At 37.3% G+C, this 22,697-nt stretch overlaps 2 protein-coding genes across 3 annotated transcripts; one reads left to right on the top strand and one right to left on the bottom strand.

The window, feature by feature from the left end:
• Positions 1-2,859: 2,859 nt before the first annotated feature.
• Positions 2,860-8,975, bottom strand: cidea (cell death inducing DFFA like effector a). The gene is made up of 5 exons (XM_052114488.1): positions 8,825-8,975; positions 8,318-8,456; positions 5,612-5,767; positions 3,948-4,120; positions 2,860-3,071 (listed from the first exon to the last, which is right to left on the bottom strand). The coding sequence occupies exons 1-5, from the start codon at positions 8,863-8,865 to the stop codon at positions 2,963-2,965; spliced, it is 618 nt and encodes a 205-aa protein (XP_051970448.1). The 5' UTR covers positions 8,866-8,975; the 3' UTR covers positions 2,860-2,962.
• A 1,761-nt stretch (positions 8,976-10,736) lies between these two features.
• Positions 10,737-20,530, top strand: LOC127634804 (enoyl-CoA delta isomerase 2-like). 2 transcript variants are annotated; one of them, XM_052114482.1, is made up of 12 exons: positions 10,737-10,797; positions 11,172-11,341; positions 11,585-11,771; positions 11,890-12,128; positions 13,338-13,436; positions 13,623-13,805; positions 15,155-15,224; positions 15,324-15,426; positions 17,455-17,575; positions 18,326-18,415; positions 18,821-18,964; positions 19,167-20,530. In XM_052114482.1, the coding sequence occupies exons 2-12, from the start codon at positions 11,180-11,182 to the stop codon at positions 19,320-19,322; spliced, it is 1,554 nt and encodes a 517-aa protein (XP_051970442.1). In that variant the 5' UTR covers positions 10,737-10,797; positions 11,172-11,179; the 3' UTR covers positions 19,323-20,530. The 2 variants fall into 2 exon arrangements, with proteins under 2 accessions (XP_051970442.1, XP_051970441.1); XM_052114481.1 differs by lacking the exon at positions 10,737-10,797 and having other exon boundaries at positions 11,117-11,341.
• The last annotated feature ends 2,167 nt before the right edge of the window (positions 20,531-22,697 follow it).

Below are 22,697 nucleotides of genomic sequence, written 5' to 3'. Positions count from 1 at the left end.
GTACCACCTCAACGCTTGTGGGGAAAGCTTATCAAGCAGCAGGTCAGGCTGGTGCCGCACTACACATCATGGTGGTGTTACAGGCATACCAGGCTGATCTGTTGAATGACCTGAGTGCAGGTAATACAATCAACAAGGAAGCATTCTCAGAGCTTCGTAGAGCCACAGATTTATCTCTCCGTGCAAACAATCAGACGGCTTGCATCTTGTGCCATCGGCCGTTCAATGGCTGCTTTGGTCAGCACGGAGAGGCATCTGTGGCTAAACCTCACAGGCATCAAGGATAAGGACAGAGTATTCCTACTTGATGCCCCGGTCTCACCTTCCGGCCTGTTTGGCAATTTGGTGAATACAGTCATCACCAGGTTTCGGGAGGTGAAAATACACAAAGAAGCCTTTGTGCTATTCCTTCCTCGCCGCACTCAGGGGGAGGGGCTGTCAGCCACCCAGCCTCGCCCCGGTCCTTCTAGAAGGGAGGCTCAAAAATAAAAGTGTGGTGAGTCACGCTCCCCCTCGTAAAGATTCACTACGGTGAAACCAGAACAACCACATTTACTGTCAAAAGAGCTGCAATAGCTTCTGGTCAAAGGGGCCATATAACATGTTCCCCTTCTAGAGAGAGAGCCAGGTTACTTCAGCAGATACTTCCTGGTTCCCAAGAAGGATGGGGGATTGCGTCCGATTTTAGGTCTTCGAGGCTTGAACTGCTCAGTCAAGGCAAGCTGTTCAAGATGCTAACTGACAAGATGATCATGTCACAAATTCATACACAAACACATACATACACAAAGGGCATTGATGCAGCACTGGCTCAATTACGACTCCAGGGCATCCACATTTTGAATTATATAGGCGACTGGCTGATACAAGCACAGTCGCAAGAACTGGCATTACAGCACAGAAATATTGTTTTAGCTCATCTGGTTTCTCTCGGGTTGAGACTCAACGACAAGAAAAGCGTTCTCACTATGGCCCAGAGAACGACATATTTTGGGATTGTATGGAATTCGATCACGATGCGGGCACAGCTGTCCCCTGCTCAAATCGAGACCATTCAGAATACTCTGAGCAAAGTCAGGCTAGGCCAAGATCGTACTGTTCTTCAGTATCAACGGATGTTAGGTCTCATGGCATCTGCGTCCTCTGTGATCTATGGCGTCCTATGGGCCTTTTGCATATGAGATCGTCCCAGTTGTGGTTCAAAGCCATGGGATTTCATCCAAAGGCCAATCGCCAAAGGCATATAAGGGTTACGCGCCGCTGGTTATGTACCCTCTCTATGTGGCTCAGACCCCGATTCCTCACCTTGGGTCCCATTTAGGTGTGTCTTTCCATCGCAGATTATTAACGGGCTAGGGAGCGGTCTTAAGTGGTCGTCCAGCTCAAGGGGAATGGGAGGGTCATTAGCTCGATTGGCACATCAACTGTCTCGAGTTGATGGCTGTATTACTGGCCCTGAAGTACTTCCTCCAGCATCTGAGAGCCTGCCATGTCCTGGTGCGGTTGGACAACACAGTGGCAGTCTCTTACATAAATCACCAACGAGGTCTGCGGTCACGCCAGCTAAACAGACTAGCATGGCAGATTTTCCTTTGGGCCCAGAGCAAGCACCTGTCACTCAAAGCAGTATATATCCCTGGATGCCTGAATGTGTGAGCGGATTTACTGTCCAGACAGAAAATACAGAGGCGAGAATGGAAACTCCACCCCGAGGTAATGAAACAAATCTGGTTAATATTTTACGAAGCAGAGGTGGACGTCTTCACCTCCTAACAGACAGCGCAATGTCCCCTCTACTTCTCTCTGAGTCACCCAGCCCCCCCCCCCCCCGTGTCTGGACGCGATTGCGCATACATGGTCCAAAATGTGTCTGTATGCCTTTCCTCTGGTTTCTCTTCTCCCGGGAGTTCTAGCCAGAGTTCGCCAACAAGGATCTTGCCTCTTACTGATAGCGCCGAGATGGCCGAACAGAGTATGGTTCTCTGAGACAATTTCTTTCCTCAACGGCTCGCCTTGGGCAATACCGGAGAGGAGGGACCTTCTGTCTCAAGCGCAGGGGACAATATATCATCCCCAGCCCAAGCTGTGGAACCTTCACGTTTGACCCCTGAAGGGTACCAACTAAGGGACACTGGGTTTTCACCTTAAGTTATTGAGACCATTCTGACTGCTAGGGCTCCTTCCACTAGAAAAATGTATGCCAATAAATGGGATGTCTTTGAAAGGTGGTGCACTGTACGTAATGGAGATCCAGTTAACTGCCAGATTGCTTCAATTCTTCCTGCAGGAGAAATTATCAGCAGGCACACGCCCCACCACTCTCAGGGTTTATGTGGAGGCTCTGTCTGCTTGCCACGCCTTGATTGACGGGGTGCCACTGGGGAAACATCCTGAAGTTTTGATTATGTTGATGATGTAGGGGCTTTATAAGTCATGTATCATGATACGAGCGCTATTAAAGAGTGGCTCAAAAAAAATTCATTAGAAACAGTGAGGCAAAGGGGCCCTATAAGGTGGCAAGGGGGTCTTCACAGTCACAGGGCCGTATTGAAGGGGCCTTGTCTAGGCTTTGGGGCACACATATTTAAGTGTGTATAAACATTAGTTTTGTTATTTAAGTTGATGGGCCGCTAGACCTTGCAGTCCAGGGCCCCCCAAGGCCCCTGGTAGTCAAGGGCCCCAGGGCACCATAATCCACCTATGGATATGCAGAGTATTCAGTTCACATGTAGTGCACATGTAGTGCACTTCTTTTTTATTCACAGTACACATTCATACACAACATACTGTACTACCTTAGAAATAAACAGTTCTGCTACACAAAAATTAATGAAGCAAAGACATAAAACATATTCAGGCTGTCTAAGCATTTATATCACTCAGCAAAAAAAAAAAGCATTCATAAGTGCAGAATTGATTTGTATTTATTTATTTAACTGCAGTATTTTTAATCGGGTGATGTTTAACTGCAGCATTCCTCTTCTCCAATATAGCGCAGCACTTGTGTGGAGCCACAGAGAAGAACCTGACCGGCTACTCTGGCCATGTACATGAAACATCGCAGTAGAGACCTGAATAAAGAAACACAATGTGACATTTCTGGAGGGAACAAACATTAGTGTATTTCTTCTAAATCACTTTCAGGTAGACTTCTTTTTACTAAGCAGACAATACAGAAAAGTGCCCAAAAGTGCCACAAATGCTGCAAAGTTTTGAGAGAGATAAACATGATCAAATATGATCACAAATGGTGTTGATTGTGAGTGCAATCCATTTGGATCTTCAGGCACTGTATAGTTCTGACATTTCCGTGTTTAAAGCTTCTCTCCTACAAAGACTAGGGATTATTATGCAAACAAAAAATTAGCAGAATAGCATTTTCCTGACTCTCTCTCGCTGGATTTAGAACATATGGTAAAGAGAAATCCTATGTGCACCATTATAAGACCAGATCTGTCAAACCGCAGAGGAGAAAATACAGTCAGTGTAAGAATGTGAAGCAGAACTAGTGCAACCATCTGTACTGACAGTCAACTTTAGAGCTCAGAACTTTAGAGCTCTTCCAAGGAGGTTCCAAACAACATCATTAAAAAGATCCAAAAAAACATTACAATTACGTAACTGTGGTAACATGGTTCCTTACACATATCTCTGCAGTTCTGAGGTGAAATGTCCACATGTGTGGTGCTAAAAGTGAGTTACAGTAAATGTTCTCCCAGACAGATGAGTTTTAGAGATAAAATTCTCTATCGAGTTTTAAATCAACAAAACCATAAATTTAAGGGGCAATGCTTGGTTATCGCCCTGTCAAACACCCAACAAAACTTTCGTTTTGTGCCTGTGAGTTTCAAAGAATCACCACTCAAATTTTCTTATGGAAATGTAAAAAAAATCCAGTTAGAAATGTAAATTCTACTTGTTTGCTATTTGATGTTCTTTGCTCTTACTTCAAAAAGTACTTGGCTCTGGTGCACTTGATGTCATATGACAATGTATATATCTCATAGAATGTGGCTTTAACGGTCAGGCATCCCAGAAAATCCTGTGCGTTGAGTTTGTACAGGTGAAAGCTCAGCTTGGCAATCCCATTTCTCCTTGGCTGTCTGAAACTTGGCAGAACCTGTGGAGTATGGATTGAGGGCAAAACAAATATCTGTGAGACAAATCACTAACTGAAATGCTAAAACAATGATGTCATCAAAGCTATGGGTAAATACAAGCCTGCAACCTAGTGGACCATTTGTGGATTGTGATTTCAAAAGTGTCTTTTAATGCTGTAACTAATAGGCTTAAAATGACAAATGTTAAAAAAGGTTTGCAATCATGTTTGAAGTTTGAAACTGAGAAATGAACAGCCACAGATGAAGCAACATTTCATGAAAAGATTCTGGTAATCCTGCTATAGGCAACATAATCCTGATAAGAAGTTTAAAAATGTGTTTCCATTGTTTGCCTCATAAACACAGTTTATGTAACAAAAACAACACAGCCCTTCAAATCTTAACTATCGGGGTATAAAAACAACAGCATTGACCTGACAAAGAGAGAAAGATGCCCTACATCTTATTAGGTAGATGTACAATATATTGCAAAATACTGTAAATCTGGTTAAATGTACCATCAAAAACTGTCAGATATGGCTGCCAGAAATTGTTGTACAATGTTATGAGAAGGCATGTTGGTGACTTTATACTTTACAGTTTATAACCGTATATATGTATGTATAACAGATGTAATATCAGGTTGGCTAATGTACTAACCTACTCAAACTACTTAAATCTGCTTTGTACTTTAAAAAATACTGATAAGCATTATCATTATGGGTGGAGGTTACATGAGAACAGTAATGCAATGCAGTAAAACATACAACATAAAATGTAACCGTACAGTGTACTTAAACAATAATACACCCTTTTACTGTAAATTAGAAGGCGACTACTTCTTGCAGCAAAAAATATAGCTTTTCACTGCAAATTAAATATATATAAAAAATGTTTTTACTTTATTCACAATAAAATGGCATGTTATTGTCTTGTTAAATCTATTATAATTTTTCACTGTATAAGGCAGGTAACTTACAATTAATAAATTATCAGGTTGCTACTGTAACATTTTGACATTGATTTTCCATTCAAATCACCAACATTTCAGACTAAATCACAGTAGACAGTCGAAAGTTATTTATCGGTAGGTGCTTAAACAGAAATTTGAATAACTGCCGCCAGTAGCTGGAGCTGTAAATGTTGGTAAACTTAGATGAGTGCTAGTGAGCTCCAGTTTCTGGGTGAACTGTCCACAGAGTGGCTCCAAAAGTGAGTATTTCTAGTTGTAAATGATGTACAGTCAACAGGAATTCTACCACCCTAATCCAAACCCCAACTATTGTTCATATGAATGCAATGAGTTCCTGGATTCCATGGGAACCATGTTTCTGAGGTTGCTCACACAGTAATGCCACAGGAAAAGGTAAAAACATTTGAACTGATGCTAAAATGTTTGTAGGGAGATTCAGGGTTCAGTTTAGGGTACCGGAATATTCGGTAGCAACATGTTGATTTTCTGTGTGATCACTGATGATGTTGAGCATTTTTATTTATTTTTGCTGTCATACCTGTTTATTGGGGGTCCAAACCTCCCCTTGCTCTAGGACCATGAACAGAGTGTTAGTGGGCAGAGACTGAAAGAAGGCCTCAGTGTCCACCACTGTCCCATCATCCTCTAGCACCAGCATCAGGAAATGACATGTCATCAAGAAAGAACTGGCCACCTGCAGAGAGTGATAGTTAAGATTCGACATTGTACCATTTAAAACGTCATCATGAAAGTAAATATGTGTCACTTAGTTCGGACGCACAAACAATACTCTTATTCTGAACAGGAACTAAAACAGCTACATCAGTATTCAGAGCAAAAACATTTTGGAAGGATTAAACTATGTTTCACCAATACCATGCAAATGTAGTAAGGTCCAACATCAGATGAGCTATGTTCGAGATCTTTAAAAAATACTCTATCGAGCTAATACATAAATGCCAGGGTTCTTAATATTTTTGTACAATGAATGTCTAATTTTAACAAATAATTTTATAGATTTAGAATTAGTTATATAATTTCCATGCAAATGTCAGGTACTAATCCTTGGAACTAATGAGTGCAAAGTGCAAATGATAATATTGGTTAGCATATACATTTCTCCATTAACACAAAAAAGTAGAGGTGACATTTTTGCAAAATTACATGTTTGTTCTTACACACATTGCAGCAGTTTCAAAGTGAAATGTCCAGTGTGTGGGCTAAATTAAATGTTCTCCCAATCAGATTTTATTTTTATAATTTTTTTTTATACTTTATTATGTCTTTCCATTCAAATCATTTAATACATTATACAAATTAACATTATTTTAAAGACATAAATACATTTCCCAACAATTGTTCACTATTTCTTTAACTTTCTTTTAATGTAATTTTTGTTATAAAATACCTTTGTGATAATACCCACCACCAACACATAATACAGATAGTGGTTTTAAAGCAATAGTTCACCCAAAAATTCTCTAATAATTTATTCACCCTCATGCCATCCAAAGTTTTATGGATTACTTTTATGCTGCATTTATGTGCTTTTTTGAGAGTAATGCTCTGTTGAGTTTTAAATAAACAAAAACGTCCTCCCTACTTTAAACCTTAAACCTAAATACCAAAGTATACTTAATACAGGATGCAGGAAGCAATTCTCGTCATCAGCCGAGTGTGCGAGCACTAAACACACGCAACCCAATTTTTCTACCCGCGCGTCTTTGAACGCCAGAATGCGAATGCGGCCAGAATTATTTCCTCTAATTAGTGTGTCGACATGGTGGCGAGCTCACATTTGAGCCGTTGCTGTCACAAACAAGCTAGAAGTGCTCTGATTGTGATCAGATATCAGTGTAATCTATATGAAATCTAGTTATCATATCTGCATTCAACCACATCACATTTGTGGGGAAAATGCTAATCCATCATGATGCATCCCAGACAGCAGTGTAGCAACACCCTTCACCTGTCAGTCAACTGCAGCACTAAAACAAGAGTTCTGAACAGTGCCGTTTGCATGCGGTTAAAAGAACATAACCGTCTAATCGGTTTAAGAAAGCGATTACTTACACAAGCACAAGAACTTCATGGATCTTCTTCAGTGTGTCTGAGATCAACATGCGTGGACACAGATGACAAACGTACACATCTTAACACATCATCATGTTAATACAGGTACTCAATGGGTAACAACGGATAAATAGATCGAATAGATTGAATTTCAACTGCTATTATGATGCAACAACACACTGACATAGTGATTGATGCATGTCACCATTAAATCAGAGACCCTCCCCTTGAAATCCAAACAAGTTGTCATATGATATGCATTAAAGCGACTAGGTGTAAACGGCGATGTGTCTGACCACATCTGATCAGATTACTCAAGACGCATCTTAACAGAGGGTCTTTGATGCTTTAATCTCACGTGTCGACTTGCATGCTCAGCTGGATTCATACTCCAGTCCTTCGCATCACAATTGCAACACTCTATCAGTTGAGCTACTGCATAACTGAACCACACTTCAACAAGCTTCTAAATGTAGTTGGTTATGTAATACAAACATTAAACTATGTTGCCTTACAAGTCATGCGCTATAGTATAAGTGTTTAGATCTCATAAGATTGCATTGTGTGAGGAATAGGGTGAAAAGTATTTATGAACTGATAATCTAATGTGATTTGTGATTGTTGTCATAGCGCCTCTAGTGTTCATTTCACCAAGAAACTGCTGCAATACGTGCAATGATGCATGTAAAAATCATTTTGCCACAAAATAGGTGTAATATTATGGTTCTAACTTCTATGAGACCAGGCTAAAAAATGTCCTGAGTTCAGAATGTAGCTTAATGACTTATGTTATCATGCTTGTTGGCATGTGAGCAAGTTCTTCCCTACACAAGCACTCAGAAGAGCAATAACAAGAAGACAGAGCAGAGCACAACTAGAAAAATGTATATTCACTATAGAAATTTTCATGACTTTTACAGAATGTTTTATTAATTTTCTTGATTTTTCCTGTCCTAGAAATATCTATTTTAAATTCCTGATATGTCCAGGTTTTTCATGAGAGCCCTGAAATTAAGATGACTAGAAGAAGAAGAAAAAAATGCAAAAGAGGAAGCATCTAAAATTTCTAAATCAGCAAGCACACCACTTGAAAAATCTATGAATAAGCCTAAATCACACCTAAATGCCTCTGCTGTAAAACAATACCACCCTAATAGGGCATATATCTGACCTTGTCCATAAGGTCTCCGAGAGAGGTGGCTGTGAAGCCTTTCCTCCTTTGGCGGCTCTGTGTGCACACCCTGTATGGACGGGGCTGTGGAGGGTTCAGCATTCGCTGAGCAAGAGAGGTCTGTACTGTCGACACAGACCTACAACAACAGTCAAGAAATGTTCAGTTACACAGCTAGACCATGCACTTTTAATGTAAGATGGAGATTGTGGTCTAGATTATTATTTGTCCACTTCTCTGAGCGGTACACTTAAGTTCCAGACCTTCATAGTGTTTTTATAACAGGCATTTTCAGCAAACGTTTGTTACCATTAGATATTACAGAATTAGATTAGATCAAATAGAATGACAAAATTACCATAGAATTGTGATTTTATAGTTATATTGTATAAATGAACAAAAGACTCAAATCTTAAATCAATTGCTAAAATAATGACTTGACATTTGTTACAATCAGGCTTCAATGAAGACTAAGAAAATATGTATAAAGCCAAAATAGCTTCTTACCTCATTAAAGATGTAGGAACTAATGTTTTAGCATACTCCATACTTGCCAGAACAATTAGAGACTTCAGAAACACTTTCACAGAGCCGGAACTGGAAAAGACTTTAATACTCTCAGCAGTAAGTTTGACCCATGGAGGAATGTTTACTGGTAGCTGTGAGCAGTGCCTGAACACTGAGAACCTCTTACATTAATAAGTCTCACTCATAATTAGTGTTGCCCAGTGACAGAGAGGAAGACAAGTGCCGTATAAAATGTTCAGGTTAAATACAGAGAAGCTAAAGCCTGACTAACGTAACAAGAATGTTGACCACATAAATATGTTTTCGCCCTAAAAATTTATCTTAAGCTCTCTGAAGAAAAGACAGTAGCTGTAGTAGTAGGTTAATGTTAAACATAATGCAACAGGTAACATTTATTATGTCAATAACCATAATTTAAATTACTTAAAAATGACTAATATATAATGAGTAATATATATGATATAATAATATCAAACATGGTATCTTGTTGCTACTGGAGATGTTTTAAAGATATTTAAATAGCTAATTCAGGTAATCAGAAAACAATTTTGGGTTAGCCTGGGACATTATTAATACACAAAGACAATGTTGTGAATTGGTAGTTTAATGGTAATTGGGGGCCTGTGCAGTTTCATGGCTAGTCAGTCTGAGAGACCATCTAGCCTCCCAGCTAAGACCAGCCTGACCACCAGCTAAAAAAAGCGTCAAGCTTGGGCGACAAGCTTAAATGAGCTAACCAGCTCAGGCTGATTTTAGCAAAAAAAAAAAAAAAAAAAAATTCAACAGATCATGGGTGTATTCTTCAAATTCTATGACTATTAAAGTTTCTGTGTATGATTATTCAGGTGTAAATTATTGTCCGACCACTGATAAATAAAGCATTGACATGAGAGATGTGTTACTATACACAGCGCTGGTCATGATGCACCAATCACATTCATTTGTGCTTACTGGCTATGGATTTTTTTAAATTGAAAGTCAGATCATTTGTGATTCAGGGGCAAATACTAATATTAATTAGATATAAAATATTTAATTTGAAGTATACAGATATACCGGTAACACAAAATAATAAATACAATAAAAAAAGTATTGCGATTGGAATGCGGTCAGGTGAGGATTTAACAATTTATAATACATCTCCTCAATTAATTTTGAAAATTGGAGGGTTTTCAATATGTGATTATTTAAGCTACATATTATTTGGCCAAAATCTCTATATTTTTTTTACCACAAATTCATAATCCTTTTTTACTATAAATTCTCCATCCTGCCCAGTAGATGGAGATATGCTCAAAGAATGCGTCTCGCCAAAGACAAAAAAACAAAAGACAATGTGAAAGTGGACATTTATAGTAAGAAATTACCTGAATATTGATCTGATTCTCACCCACACCTTTCATATCGCTTCTGAAGATATAGATTAAACCACCGGAATTGTATGGATTACTTTAATGCTGCCTTTATTGGCCTTTTTGAGCTTCAAAGTTCTGGCCACCATTCACTTGCATTGAATGGACCTACAGAGCTGAAATATTCTTCTAAAAAATCTTCATTTGTGTTTTGTAGAAGAAAGAAAGTCATACACGTCTGGAATGGCATGAGGGTGAGTAAATAATGAGAGAATTTAAATTTTTAGGTTGAACTATCCCTTTAACGTTTCGATCGCTCCAATTTCAATCTTCCAACCAGCAGACGGCAATAATACTCTTTGAACACTTGTAGTCCTTCACTGAACTGAAAGAGAATGAGACAGAGGGCGTGACTGATTGGCTGATATGTGGTCTGGTGGGCAGGGCCAGAGCCATATAGAGAGATCAGAGAGAGTTGCGACAACGGAAGTTCTAAATGTTTGATCGTCACGTTATTCACGTTGATTTCAGATAGTTCCAGGAAGTGCTTTGTCGGGCATTTCAAACTGTTAGAGTAGAGTGACAGAACTGCGATTTCTGGTAATTAGTAGTTAATAAATGCATTTATTTTATATATTTATGTAACACACCGACATATGTATGTAGCATGAGTATGTTGGTTTTTTGAAGATTTAAAACAACTTAAGCATACTCGTATATAAACTGCCGTTCAAAAGTAATGAGGCTGAAAATTCAGCTTGGCATCACAGGAGTAAATTACATTTTAAAATACATTAAAATAGAAAACAGTTATTTTAAATTGTAATAATATATTACGATATTACTTTATTTTTTATTTTTATTCAAATAAATGCAATAACTATTTACAGCAATTCATGAATACATTTCTAATAAATTAAATAGCATGCCAAGCATTTTGTATGTGTCCTTTCTTTCATGTTGTCGTTGCATAGTCTTCACCATGGTTTGCTGTGCTGCATGGGGATGCTCCAATCGCTCAGAGAAAGGTGTGCGAATGTATGGCTTCCCCACTGACATGGAGAGGAGAAAAAAATGGTTGGCTCAAGTCAGCAGGAGCAATCTAAATATAAATAAAAATTACAACAACAAAAAAATCTGTGAGGTAATTATATATTTATGTGCACTTTTTCACATGGAAATACCCCAATGGGAATTTTTTTTTACTAGAAATAAGGACCAAGCAAAGCCTTGCAAAACCCAGGGAGCTAAATCTCATGGTAAGGGTGCAGTCACATTGCAGGGAGTCATCAGTGTTACCTATAACTGCCTTTAACCATCATGCGATATGTACAGTATGTGGGTAGACAAAGTTGTGTGTGGAAACTAAACTCAAATCACTCTGCAGGCACATTTTGAGGCAAACCAATTTGTCATGACAAAAAAATTCAAGAGAAGGCTGAGACCAGATGCTATTCCCACCATCTTTGTGCATCGTCCTGTGGTCAAAATGAGGAGGGCCCCTGCACCACGATGCACCCCTAGACCTGTAAACATACAGCACATCGCTGCTGATCACAGCTATAGTATTACAGGTGACACATATATAATAAGTACAAACTCGTACTAGTTGAAGTAATATTTCTAATTTTGAAGTTATGTGATATTTTCAGTACTCAAAATTAGCAATACCATATATTCTGCCTCTATCAGTTTCAAAGGTTGAGGAAATAAAGGATGAGGACACTCAGAGAAGGGAAAGTGACAGTGAAGAAATAGAGGACATGGCTAGAGAGGAGAGACAGGGACAGGTGACACTACCCAGTCAGCCAGCAGCCAGTCAGCATAAGGCATCAGTAGAAGATTTTAACAGAGCTAAGGATCAGCTTGGCACCTTGAAGGAGGACCCTGGAAATCTGGTCAAACTCAAGATCTATGCGCTCTTCAAACAGGTGAGAGACTCATCAGTAACTTCATGCATCTTCATGTCAGTCTGTTTTTATGAGAACATGTTTTTGATTATGTTTTCATCATAAACTCGTACTGTAAAGTGTAATGACTGGATGTATAAAGTACTGGGGACTTGTTCAAGAGCACAATTACTTTTTTATTGCATTTGGTAGACCACAGCACACTTACGGCGAAGTTCTTCATTCAGAGGTCAAACGAAATTCGAAACAGCTGAGCAACGACATACTGTTTCTGAACATTTACACACCGGCCACACCGCTTGGAGAGACGTTTAGAGGAGCATTTAAATATGAAACATGTAAAACATCAACTAATATAACATTTAAATGTGTTATCAATGATGCCTAATTCTGTGAGTAGAATTGATACGAGATCAGTAAAATAAGCTGTTTTAACCAATCAATGATGATGATTTACAGTAATATTTATTTACCATATAATTTGTAATTTGTCATGTTTACCTTGTGCAATCATCATGCTAAAGCGCTAACACGATATATGTAGCCATAAATGCACAGAATTCACTCTGTTATTGTAATTTATGATGACACTGATAATATCGCAAAGATGGGAGTATAAAAGTGTGTTAATGGGTAGAATACAGACAAAAGAATGATGATAGGCATATCTTACTATGGGCAGATGTGTGAATGGCTTTGGCTGCAGATGGCACAAGTGAAGCTGCATATCGAACAACAAAGTGAATTGAAGAGTATTTGAGTAGATTTGATTCCTTTTGTAGACTAGTAAAAAAAGAAAATACATTTTTGACAAAAAATGACAAGGTTTTGGAAAATGTGTCTACGTGAACGATCATACAGATGTAGGTAAGTTTGCATCAGCTCACTAACTACTTTGCATGCCGGTGTGTTAATTTTGACTGAAATAAAGGTGGTTTTACATGGGATGCGATGGGCGGCCTTTATAATGTCACTGTACTAAATCCAAAGCAAATTATTAAAATATTTATATTGTAAATATTGTAAATTATACTAATAATTTGAATGAATTCTACCCAATATTAGAGTAATGTTAGATTAATGTTAAAGCCATTTAAATTTAATTCTGATTTATTTGTGGAGTGCTAATCACAGTAAGTACTGTTGTTTCTGTGGCTTTACATTTACAGTTTGGTCTAAGTTTCAGCTTATTTCTCGTTTACAATGTATTTCTCTTTTGTGAATGATCAGGCCACTCAGGGTCCCTGCAACACCCCTAAACCTGGCATGCTTGACTTTGTGAATAAAGCAAAATGGGATTCCTGGAAGAGTCTAGGGTCTGTGTCACAGGTGAGAGGAAAGAACACACACACACAAACACACCCCATCTATAAGCGAGTGATTTCAGGTTTTGTCTTAAAATTTGTCATTATTGATGAGGTTGGATCACAAGATCTTGTTTACGGGCCAGGTTCAGGCTTCAACTTAATGCTCATGCATATCTCTGTGTTTGGTGTCTCATTGTAACTCTGTTAGGAAGAGGCCAGGCAGCAGTATGTGGAGCTCATCTCATCTCTGGTTGGAGCTGAAACCCCTGCAGTGGCACCACAAACTTCTGGAGGCACAGAGAGCTTCCAGACCCTGCTGGTCAGCACAGAGAACAACATCACCACCATCCGCCTCAATAGACCTGAGAAGAAAAATGCCATCACTGTGGAGGTGAACAGTCAATCGATTCATTATAGATGGATATTTATCAATAAAATTAAACAAGCTCAGGTCTTAATGTCATACTGTCATCTTAACATTTGGTAGAAATGTTTTTTATTTATTATATAGTTAGATTTGATGTGTTACATAATTAGTTACAAATATGTAAGTGTTTACATATCATATGTTATAATGAGAAATATTCAGCAGATTGTATTTACTAATGTACATTCACTAAGAAGTACCATGGTAATAACATGGTTTATAGGACATAAATCACGGTAATACATTGGTATAATTTGAAGTATCTTGAAGTACTGTGTAAATGTCAGGGTACATGAATATTGTAATCATTGAGCACATGTTAGATATGATTACCATTACAATCTCTACTGTACCATGGTATCATGACAGTACTTCTTTATAATGGTTACTGATACTAACAACTGTTAAATTTATAATTTTTTTAATTTAAATACTGTATGGTTAGTATATTTGCAATACTAACTATATTCTGTTTTATTTCAACTTTATTTATTTTATATATATGTAAAGAGATATAAGGGAAAGGAGGAGGCGAGAACCGGCTTGACAGTATAAATAATAGTTTAATGTAAAACTGAATCCAAAGACACAAACACACATGATGGTCAGCTGACTGTAAACGATCTCTCTCTCCTCGCACCACCTTCCGCAGTCGTCCTTTATCCCTCTTGTATGCTTAATTAGCCTGATAAGGGACTGGGTGTGTATAATCACGACCCGGCCCCGCCCTCCGCCCTGTCACAATATATATTTACACTACCGGTCAAAAGTTTTGAAACCCGTGACTGAAATGTTTCTCATGATTTTAAAAATCTTTTGATCTGAAGGCATATGCTTAAATGTTTGAAATTAGTTTTGTAAACAAAAATATAATTTTGCCACCATATTAATTTATTTCATTGTATAAGTAAAATTTTATTAAAAGTTTTTGAAATGGATGACTTGGACCGAATAATTAAGAAAAGCAGCTAATATGTGCCCAACATGGATGGGAACTCCTTCAATACTGTTTAAAAAGTATCCCAGGGTGATACCTCAAGAAGTCCGATGAGAAAATGTCAAGAGTTCATGTCTGCAAATTCTAGGCAATGGGTTGATTTATGGCAGTTTTGATTTATTTTGGATTTTGTTTAGTCACAACATAATTCCCATAGTTCCATTTATGTTATTCCATAGTGTTGATGATTTGGCTGACTTGACTTGAAAATGTGAAGAAAAAAAAAACTTTTGACAGGTTGTGTGTGTGTGTGTATATATAATTACATATTTATTATTATTCAATATATTTTGGTGATGTTTTTTGAATCCTATAGATGTACAATGAGTTGATTGAAGCTTTGGATCTTGCTGGAAAAGATGATTCTGTCATAACAGTGATGACAGGTGATATAATCTGACTTGCAATTCAAAATATCACAGTTTTAGCAAATATTTCTCTGTCAATCAATGTCTCGGTGCTTGCCTTTTTTAATGTCTCTAAAGGCAATGGAGATTACTACTGCAGTGGCAATGACCTGAACAACTTCACTAAGATTCCTAAGGGGGGCGTAGAGGAGATGGCTAAAAAAGCTGGGGAATTACGGAGGTAAAGTGATTTTAAACCCTTTTTAAAAAAATTTGGGTTATTTATTAGTTACTGCACTATGAACAAACATTTAATTTATTGCATTTTTGTAAACCAACATTAACAAAATTATTAAATGCTGAAAAAAATACATTGTTCATTGTTAGTTTATAATACCTAACGCATTAACTAATGTTAACGAATGGAACCTTATTGTAAAGTGTTGCCCATTTTTTTTATATATAATGAAATATATGTAAGTAAATGTCCATCCATCCATCTTCAACCTCTTATCCGAAGTCGGGTCGTAAGTAAGTAAATGTGTAATTAATAATTAAAATATGTATTTAACAATAAATCATGTTATCTAAATGTATCTAGATTGGAAGTGTGTTGCAGCGCATGTGTGTAGCTTAGAGGAAACATTGCCTATATTACAGTTGACGTCAGAAGTTTACATACACTTAGGCTAAAGTAATTAATACTCATTTTTTTAACCACTCCACAGATTTAATATTAGCAAACTATAGTTTTGGCAAGTAATTTAGGACATCTACTTTGTGCATGACACAAGTAATTTTTCAAACAATTGTTTACAGACAGATTGATTCAATTTTAATTGACAATAATCACAATTCCAGTGGGTCAGAAGTTTACATATACTAAGTTAATTGTGCCTTTAAGCAGCTTGGAAAATTCCAGAAATTGATGTCAAGCATTTAGACAATTAGCTTCTAAATTGGAGGTGTATCTGTGGATGTTTTTTAAGCCCTGCCTTCAAACTCGGTGCCTCTTTGCTTGACATCATGGGAAAATCAAAAGAAATCAGCCAAGAGCTAAGAAAAAAAATGGTGGACCTCTGGAAAAGTCTGGTTCATCCTTGGGAGCAATTTCCAAACACCTGAAGGTACCACGTTCATCTGTACAATCACTAGTATAAACACCATGGGACCATGCAGCCATTATACCGCTCAGGAAGGAGACACATTCTGTCTCCTGGAGATGAACATAGTTTGGTGTGAAAAGTGCTAAATCAATCCCAGAACAACAGCAAAGGATCTTGTGAAGATGCTGGAGGAAACAGGTAGATAAGTATCTATATCCACAGTAAAACGAGTCCTATATAGACATAACCTGAAAGGCTGCTCAGCAAGGAAGAAGCCACTGCTCCAAAATTGTCAAGCCAGACTACAGTTTGCAAGTGCACATGGGGAAAATGATCCCTTGTCTAATGAAACAAAAATGTAACTGTTTGGCCATAATGACCATTGTTATGTCTGGAGGAAAAAGGGTGAGTCTTGCAAGCTGAAGAACATCATCCCAACCTTGAAGCATGGGGGTGGCAGCATCATGTTGTGGGGGTGCTTTGCTGCAGGAGGGACTGGTGCACTTCACAAAATAGATGGCATCATGAAGAAGGAAAATTATGTGGATATGTTGATGGAAAATTTCAAGACATCAGCCAGGAAGTTAAAGCTCAGTCGCAATTGGGTCCTCCAAATGGACAATGACCCCAAACATACCTCCAAAGTTGTAGCAAAATGGCTATCATGTTGGAGTGGCCATCACAAAGCCCTGACCTCAATCTGATAGAACATTTGTGGGCAGAACTGAAAAGCATGTGCGAGCAAGGAGGACTACAAACCTGACTCAGTTACACCAGTTCTGTCTGGAGGAATGGGCCAAAATTTCAGCAACTTATTGTGAGAAGCTTGTGGAAGGCTGCCCAAAATGTTTGACCCAAGTTAAACGGTTTAAAGGCAATTCTGCCAAATACTTACAAAGTGTATGTAAACTTCTGACCCACTGGGAATGTGATGAAAGAAATAAAAGCTGAAATAAATAATTCTGTCTATTATTCTGACATTTCACATTCTTAAAGTAGTGATCCTAACTGACCTAAGACAGATTGGTCACAATCGTTGACTACGATTAAATGTCAAGAATTGTGAAAAACTGAGGTTAAATGTATTTGGCTAAGGTGTATGTAAACATCTGACTTCAACTTTATGTGTTACGAATGACATATGTGTGCCTGTGTTTTGGTAGGAGGTATGTGAAGGCGTACATTGACTTCCCCAAACCTCTGATTGCTGTAATAAATGGGCCGGCGGTGGGTGTGTCAGTTACGCTGTTGGGGCTTTTTGATGTTGTTTATGCCACAGAGAGGGTAAGCTGCTCTTTTACTGTATATTTAGCATTTGTAGATAAATAAAGTTTGTTTATTTAAAGGGATAGTTCACCCAAAAATGAAATTTCTCTCATTATTTACTCACCCTCATGATATCCCAGATGTGTATGACTTTCTTTCTTATGCTAAACACAGATGAAGATTTTTAGAAGAATATTTCTGATCTGTAGGTCCATACAATGCAAGTGAATGGTGAACAGAACTTTGAAGCTCAAAAAGCACAAAGGCAGCATAAAAAGTAATCCATTTGACTCCAGTGGTTAAATCCGTATCTTCTTAACTAATATGAAAGGTGTGGGTGAGAAACAAATCATTATTTAAATCTGTTTTTACTGTAAATCTACACATTCAACTTTTACTTTCACATTCGGCCACCTACTGGTTGGGGTTGGTCAAAGGTAGAGATTTATAGTAAAAAAAAGGACTTAAATAGTGATCTTTTTCTCACCCACAGCTATTGTATTGCTTCAGAAATATGGATTAACACTTAATGAGTTTTATGGATTATTTTTATGCTTGCCTTTATGTCCTTTTTGGACCTTCTGAGATCTGGTCACCATTCACTTGCTTTGCATGGACCTAAAGAGCTGAAATATTATCCTAAATCTTAATTTGTGTTGAAAGATGAAAGTCATCCACATCTGGTATGGCATGAGAGAATATTCATTTTTCTGTGAACTAACTGTCTCCCTGTGTGTCTGTCTGCATCTCGACTTTCTTGACTTGTAGGCAACGTTTCACACACCTTTCAGTCAGTTGGGTCAGAGTCCAGACGGCTGCTCTTCATATCTGTTTCCTAAAATAATGGGTGCAGCAAAGGTATGCACACACACATAACAATTAAATACAAAACAAATCACAGTTCATTATTTTAATCTACTGACAGTTCTTAAATGTTTTTTAGATTTGAATTAAGACACATCTAATCACTCCACGTACATAACAAAATGAAGCATTTAATACAGCGTACTTATTGTGTACAAATGTGTTGTTCCACAAAACTCTTGTGAGATTCACATTTGCTACAACCGAAGTTGGTGTATGGTTAGGATCAAGGTACTTACAACTGGTACTAAATGTAAGTACAGTGTAAAAACACATATGCGCACAAAGTACATTGTATCAAATGCGTAGTTTGAAAAATCCAAGTATATAGTAGTTAAAGACACCTAATATAAAGAGGGTCCCATGTAAGTGTTATTTGCCTCCCTCTTTTGTGTCCAGGCCAGTGAGATGCTGTTATTTAATAAGAAGCTGACGGCCGTACAGGCCTGTGAACTGGGGCTGGTGACTGAGGTCTTTCCTGAAAACACATTTCAGTCTGAGGTGTGGACCAGACTAAAGGCCTACGCCAAACTGCCCAGAAACGTATGTGCTCTGACTCTTTGAATCGTACAAGGAAGCTAAATTATGTTCATTTTCAAATAGTATAGGAGTTTAAGAGTACTAACCCCAAGTAAATGAATCTTGTAAATGATGACAGAATTATTGGGAGAACTAACCCTTTAACATTCATAATAACATTTATGAAACATTTTGTGGTCATGGTCTTCCTCTCGTACCCCTGCAGTCTCTGGCCCTGTCAAAGCAGCTGATCCGCGGGTTGGAGAAAGAGAATCTTCACGCAGTGAACGATGCAGAGGTGGAGAGACTGGTGGAGTGCTGGCTCTCAGACGAGTGTATGCAGGCCATCATGAGCTTCTTCCAGGCCAAGTCCAAACTATGAGGATAACACAAAGTTCTACTTAGTGTCTTTAGAAGTAGAATGCAACATTCTACCTTTGTTGAACGCAGTTAATTAAAAGATAGTCTCCAAATAATTCAGGTAATCTGTAGAGTCCACGATTGTGTAGGAGTCTGGAATTCCGCATGTAATGTACACATCATATGAGGACATTTAGCTATTATATTATGTCCGTTCCATGTTCCAGATGAGCACTCAGTAGGTTGTAACACTCAATTAGTTACTTGTATAGTTCTGTGACATTGTGTTTTTCCTGAATACAGTTTTAACACCTACTTAAAACTATTTCCCAAAAGCATTACTGTTTTATATCATATGACATACTGTATAATGTGTTTGACACAGTGTGTATGTACATTAACTATCAAAAAATACCATGGTATTACCATGTTTTTTGGACATGTAATACCATGGTCTTTTTGGAAAATGCAAAAAATGGTAATCATTTTCATATCATGTTAATGATCTGTCATCAATCATCAAATGGTTATCATTTAATCATACCATGATATACGTCAAAGTACCATTGTGTTATTAATTTGTTCAGTAATTAATACATTTTAAAGCAATTGCTGTAGCAGTAATTGCCCCCTTGATTTGGTTTTCAGTGGAATTTTTAACTTTTGAGGGCATATTTTGTTCTCAACATATATGTATTGTTTTTAAAATACTGTTTCATTCTTTCATTTGAAATACTTCAGATTAATAAATTAATTCATAGTACTCCATTTGAATAATTCGATTGAGAATACATTCCTTCTAGCTATAAAATTAAATCAACCTTGACTCATTTTATGCCAAAATATGGAAGTCTGGACAAAGAATAGAATATTCACATCAAATATTACAAATAATTTTGTTTATAAAATTTGAATAGAATTTTGGGTACATTGTTGTCACTTTTGGTTGCATTTTTGCCCTGAGTCCCCTTAATTTCTGACCCTGCTTTGTGTGTTTTGATTTTAGAAAAGGTGGGTAAATATCTTGAACTAATCTTAACTGTAATATTATGTTAAATAGAGTATTGTATTACATTTTCTCAGTGTAAATATTTAAATGTTAGGCCTACTATTACTGTTGGAGCATATACTGCATGTTTGTTTTACCAAAAGGTAACAGCAGATTTGTTGTAGTTTGATTGTTAATAAAGGAAATGTAAAAAAAAAATAAAAAATAAGAATTGCTCTCAAGCTCCCCTAATTTCTACATTTCTGTGCTAATTATTAAAATATATAATAAAATCACAATGTAGACAAAATGTATTTAATGTTTTCTCTTTAGTGTATATTCTGTAAATAACAGTTCATGCACGTTTAATCTGGCTGCCATTTTAAAGTAAATCCAGCAGATGGCAAAAAATATACACCACAAAACAATTATAAAATACTAATTAATTTCTTTCTGTTTTTTCAATTCAATTTCTGATACAGTCTCAGAATAATGTTTGAAGTCCATGTTTTTTTTTTTTTTAATTACATAGGAATCTATTTAATGCCAGTTTCATATCCTTAAATTAATTTGAATCTATCCCTGTCTGTCACTGTTTTAAATGTGACAGAAAAACATGTACGTCATACATGACACTTGAAACTCTAAAAACAGGGGTCAAGAAAATAATCACATTATTATATCCGTGCAAACCCATGTTCTTCCTCAATGTAAACTGCACTTGTGCAGATGACCTGCACAAACTTTGCATCTCCCACTTAGTTTGCCTAACCTATGTTTGACCGATAGATAGCAAAAGCCCTTTTCTAGTTTTGTTAGGTAAAGGAGCTCAAGTGGAAAGGTTACAAGTCCCTTATCAACAGTGGGCAAAGCTATTCTTGTCTGGAGTTTTTGGGTATTGATTTGTCTGTGTTAGGGTTCACTGACTCACACAAAGGCAATATGTCACCGGAGATTACGAATGGCGAGAATGCGTAACTCTGTGGCTTTTCCCACAATGTCTGTGCGTTTGAAGGGAATTACTGGAGACTGGAGCAAACTAGTGGATTATTTAATCGATAGTTCTGGAGTGTGCCACAACATTCAGTCAATTGTTCAGTCTTTTACAGCATTGAACTTGCGATGTAAACTTTTCTGTGTTTCTAAAGAGTTATTAGAAACAGACCAAGTGTGAGTAATTTGGTCATATTCAAACAGATAGTAATGAAACTGTGGAAAGTGACTCCACATGCTTACTATTCAACATGTTGATGCTATGGAAAGTCCCATTTGCATTCCTGAATGGTCCAGTGAATGTCTTTAGCATAGGGTGCAGGGCGTCAAAGTGCAGAAAGCCAAATTGAAGTTTATCTCGAAACTTTCACTTAGTCGAGTCATGCTACCCTTGAAGCTTTATTCTGTAACACCTGAGATAAATGATGCTTATTAACCCTCGATCAGGATCCAAATGCAAAGCTGAAGGGTCTTATATAATTCCAAAGGGGTTTATTTTGTAATAGTATCAGGATACACACAAATAAATTAATACATTAATAATCAGTATTTTCTCTTGTATTCCAATAAAAATAAATAAATATCTAAATTACATTTTAAGTAAGTTTCAAGGAAATCAAATACAGTTGAGTGAGTTTCATGCTTAAATAAAAAAATAAAATAAAAAAAACTATTTGCCTTTGTGGTAAGACAAATAAACATGCTTTGAATGGTTAGCACACATGCTAACTCGTGTGTTGTTCTTATCAGTAGGCCTACCCAGGTTCAAATCCAGCCTGCATGATTTCCCAATTCCATTCTTGTTTTTTTTTTAAAGACCGTAAATGCCCATGAAATAGCAAAGAAAGAAGAATCTGACAGTGTGTAGACCCTCAAAGAGTGTGTTCCCAGTTAAAACGGTGGCCCTCTGCTCGTAAAACATGAATGCCTGGCTGTCCCGGTCTCTGTGTGAGAGTGACCCACACCTCTTCCTTTTGCTGTTTAACATAGAGTACTTAAAATCCCGACTACACTGTTGATGAACGAGCATCTCTTACGTGCTTTAAGGGATAGCTTACTCAAAAACGAAAATTCTGCCATTATTCAAGTCCTTAATCCACTCCAAACCCATATGAGATTCTTCCATGGAACACACAAGCAGAAAATTGTAAAATCTTCACATGGCTAGTTGTCATATAATGAAAGCAACCTAATCTCATAGAATGAATGTTACTATAACTAAATTTGTGCAAACTGCGTTACATGTTTCGCCGCAGTTTCCTAGTGAAATGAACACTAGAGTTGCTACAACAACTGTCCGTTTTGTTCACTTTCACAAAAATCACAACTACAGTGATTTATTATGCCTTTACAAACATGTATGTTCCACTCTTTCACTCACACACTGCTGATATGATATCCAAACACTTTTACTCT

The sequence above is a fragment of the Xyrauchen texanus genome, chromosome 42, assembly GCF_025860055.1.
Source record: "Xyrauchen texanus isolate HMW12.3.18 chromosome 42, RBS_HiC_50CHRs, whole genome shotgun sequence".
In the NCBI taxonomy this organism is placed as follows: Eukaryota; Metazoa; Chordata; class Actinopteri; order Cypriniformes; family Catostomidae; genus Xyrauchen; species Xyrauchen texanus.
Note: the sequence above shows the minus strand (reverse complement) of the source record. Positions and strands in the feature narration are given on the sequence as shown.

Excerpts from the sequence above, each read along its gene's own strand:
- cidea (XM_052114488.1), bottom strand. The coding sequence starts at position 8,865 with ATGGAGTATGCTAAAACATTAGTTCCTACATCTTTAATGAG. Across the intron at positions 8,457-8,824 it reads GTTCCTACATCTTTAATGAG|GTCTGTGTCGACAGTACAGA; the intron begins GTAAGAAGCTAT and ends CTGTTGTTGTAG. Across the intron at positions 3,072-3,947 it reads AGAGCCAAGTACTTTTTGAA|GTCTCTACTGCGATGTTTCA; the intron begins GTAAGAGCAAAG and ends TTCTTTATTCAG.
- LOC127634804 (XM_052114481.1), top strand. The coding sequence starts at position 11,123 with ATGCCAAGCATTTTGTATGTGTCCTTTCTTTCATGTTGTCGTTGCATA. Across the intron at positions 17,576-18,325 it reads TTGTTTATGCCACAGAGAGG|GCAACGTTTCACACACCTTT; the intron begins GTAAGCTGCTCT and ends CTTGACTTGTAG. Across the intron at positions 18,965-19,166 it reads ACGCCAAACTGCCCAGAAAC|TCTCTGGCCCTGTCAAAGCA; the intron begins GTATGTGCTCTG and ends GTACCCCTGCAG.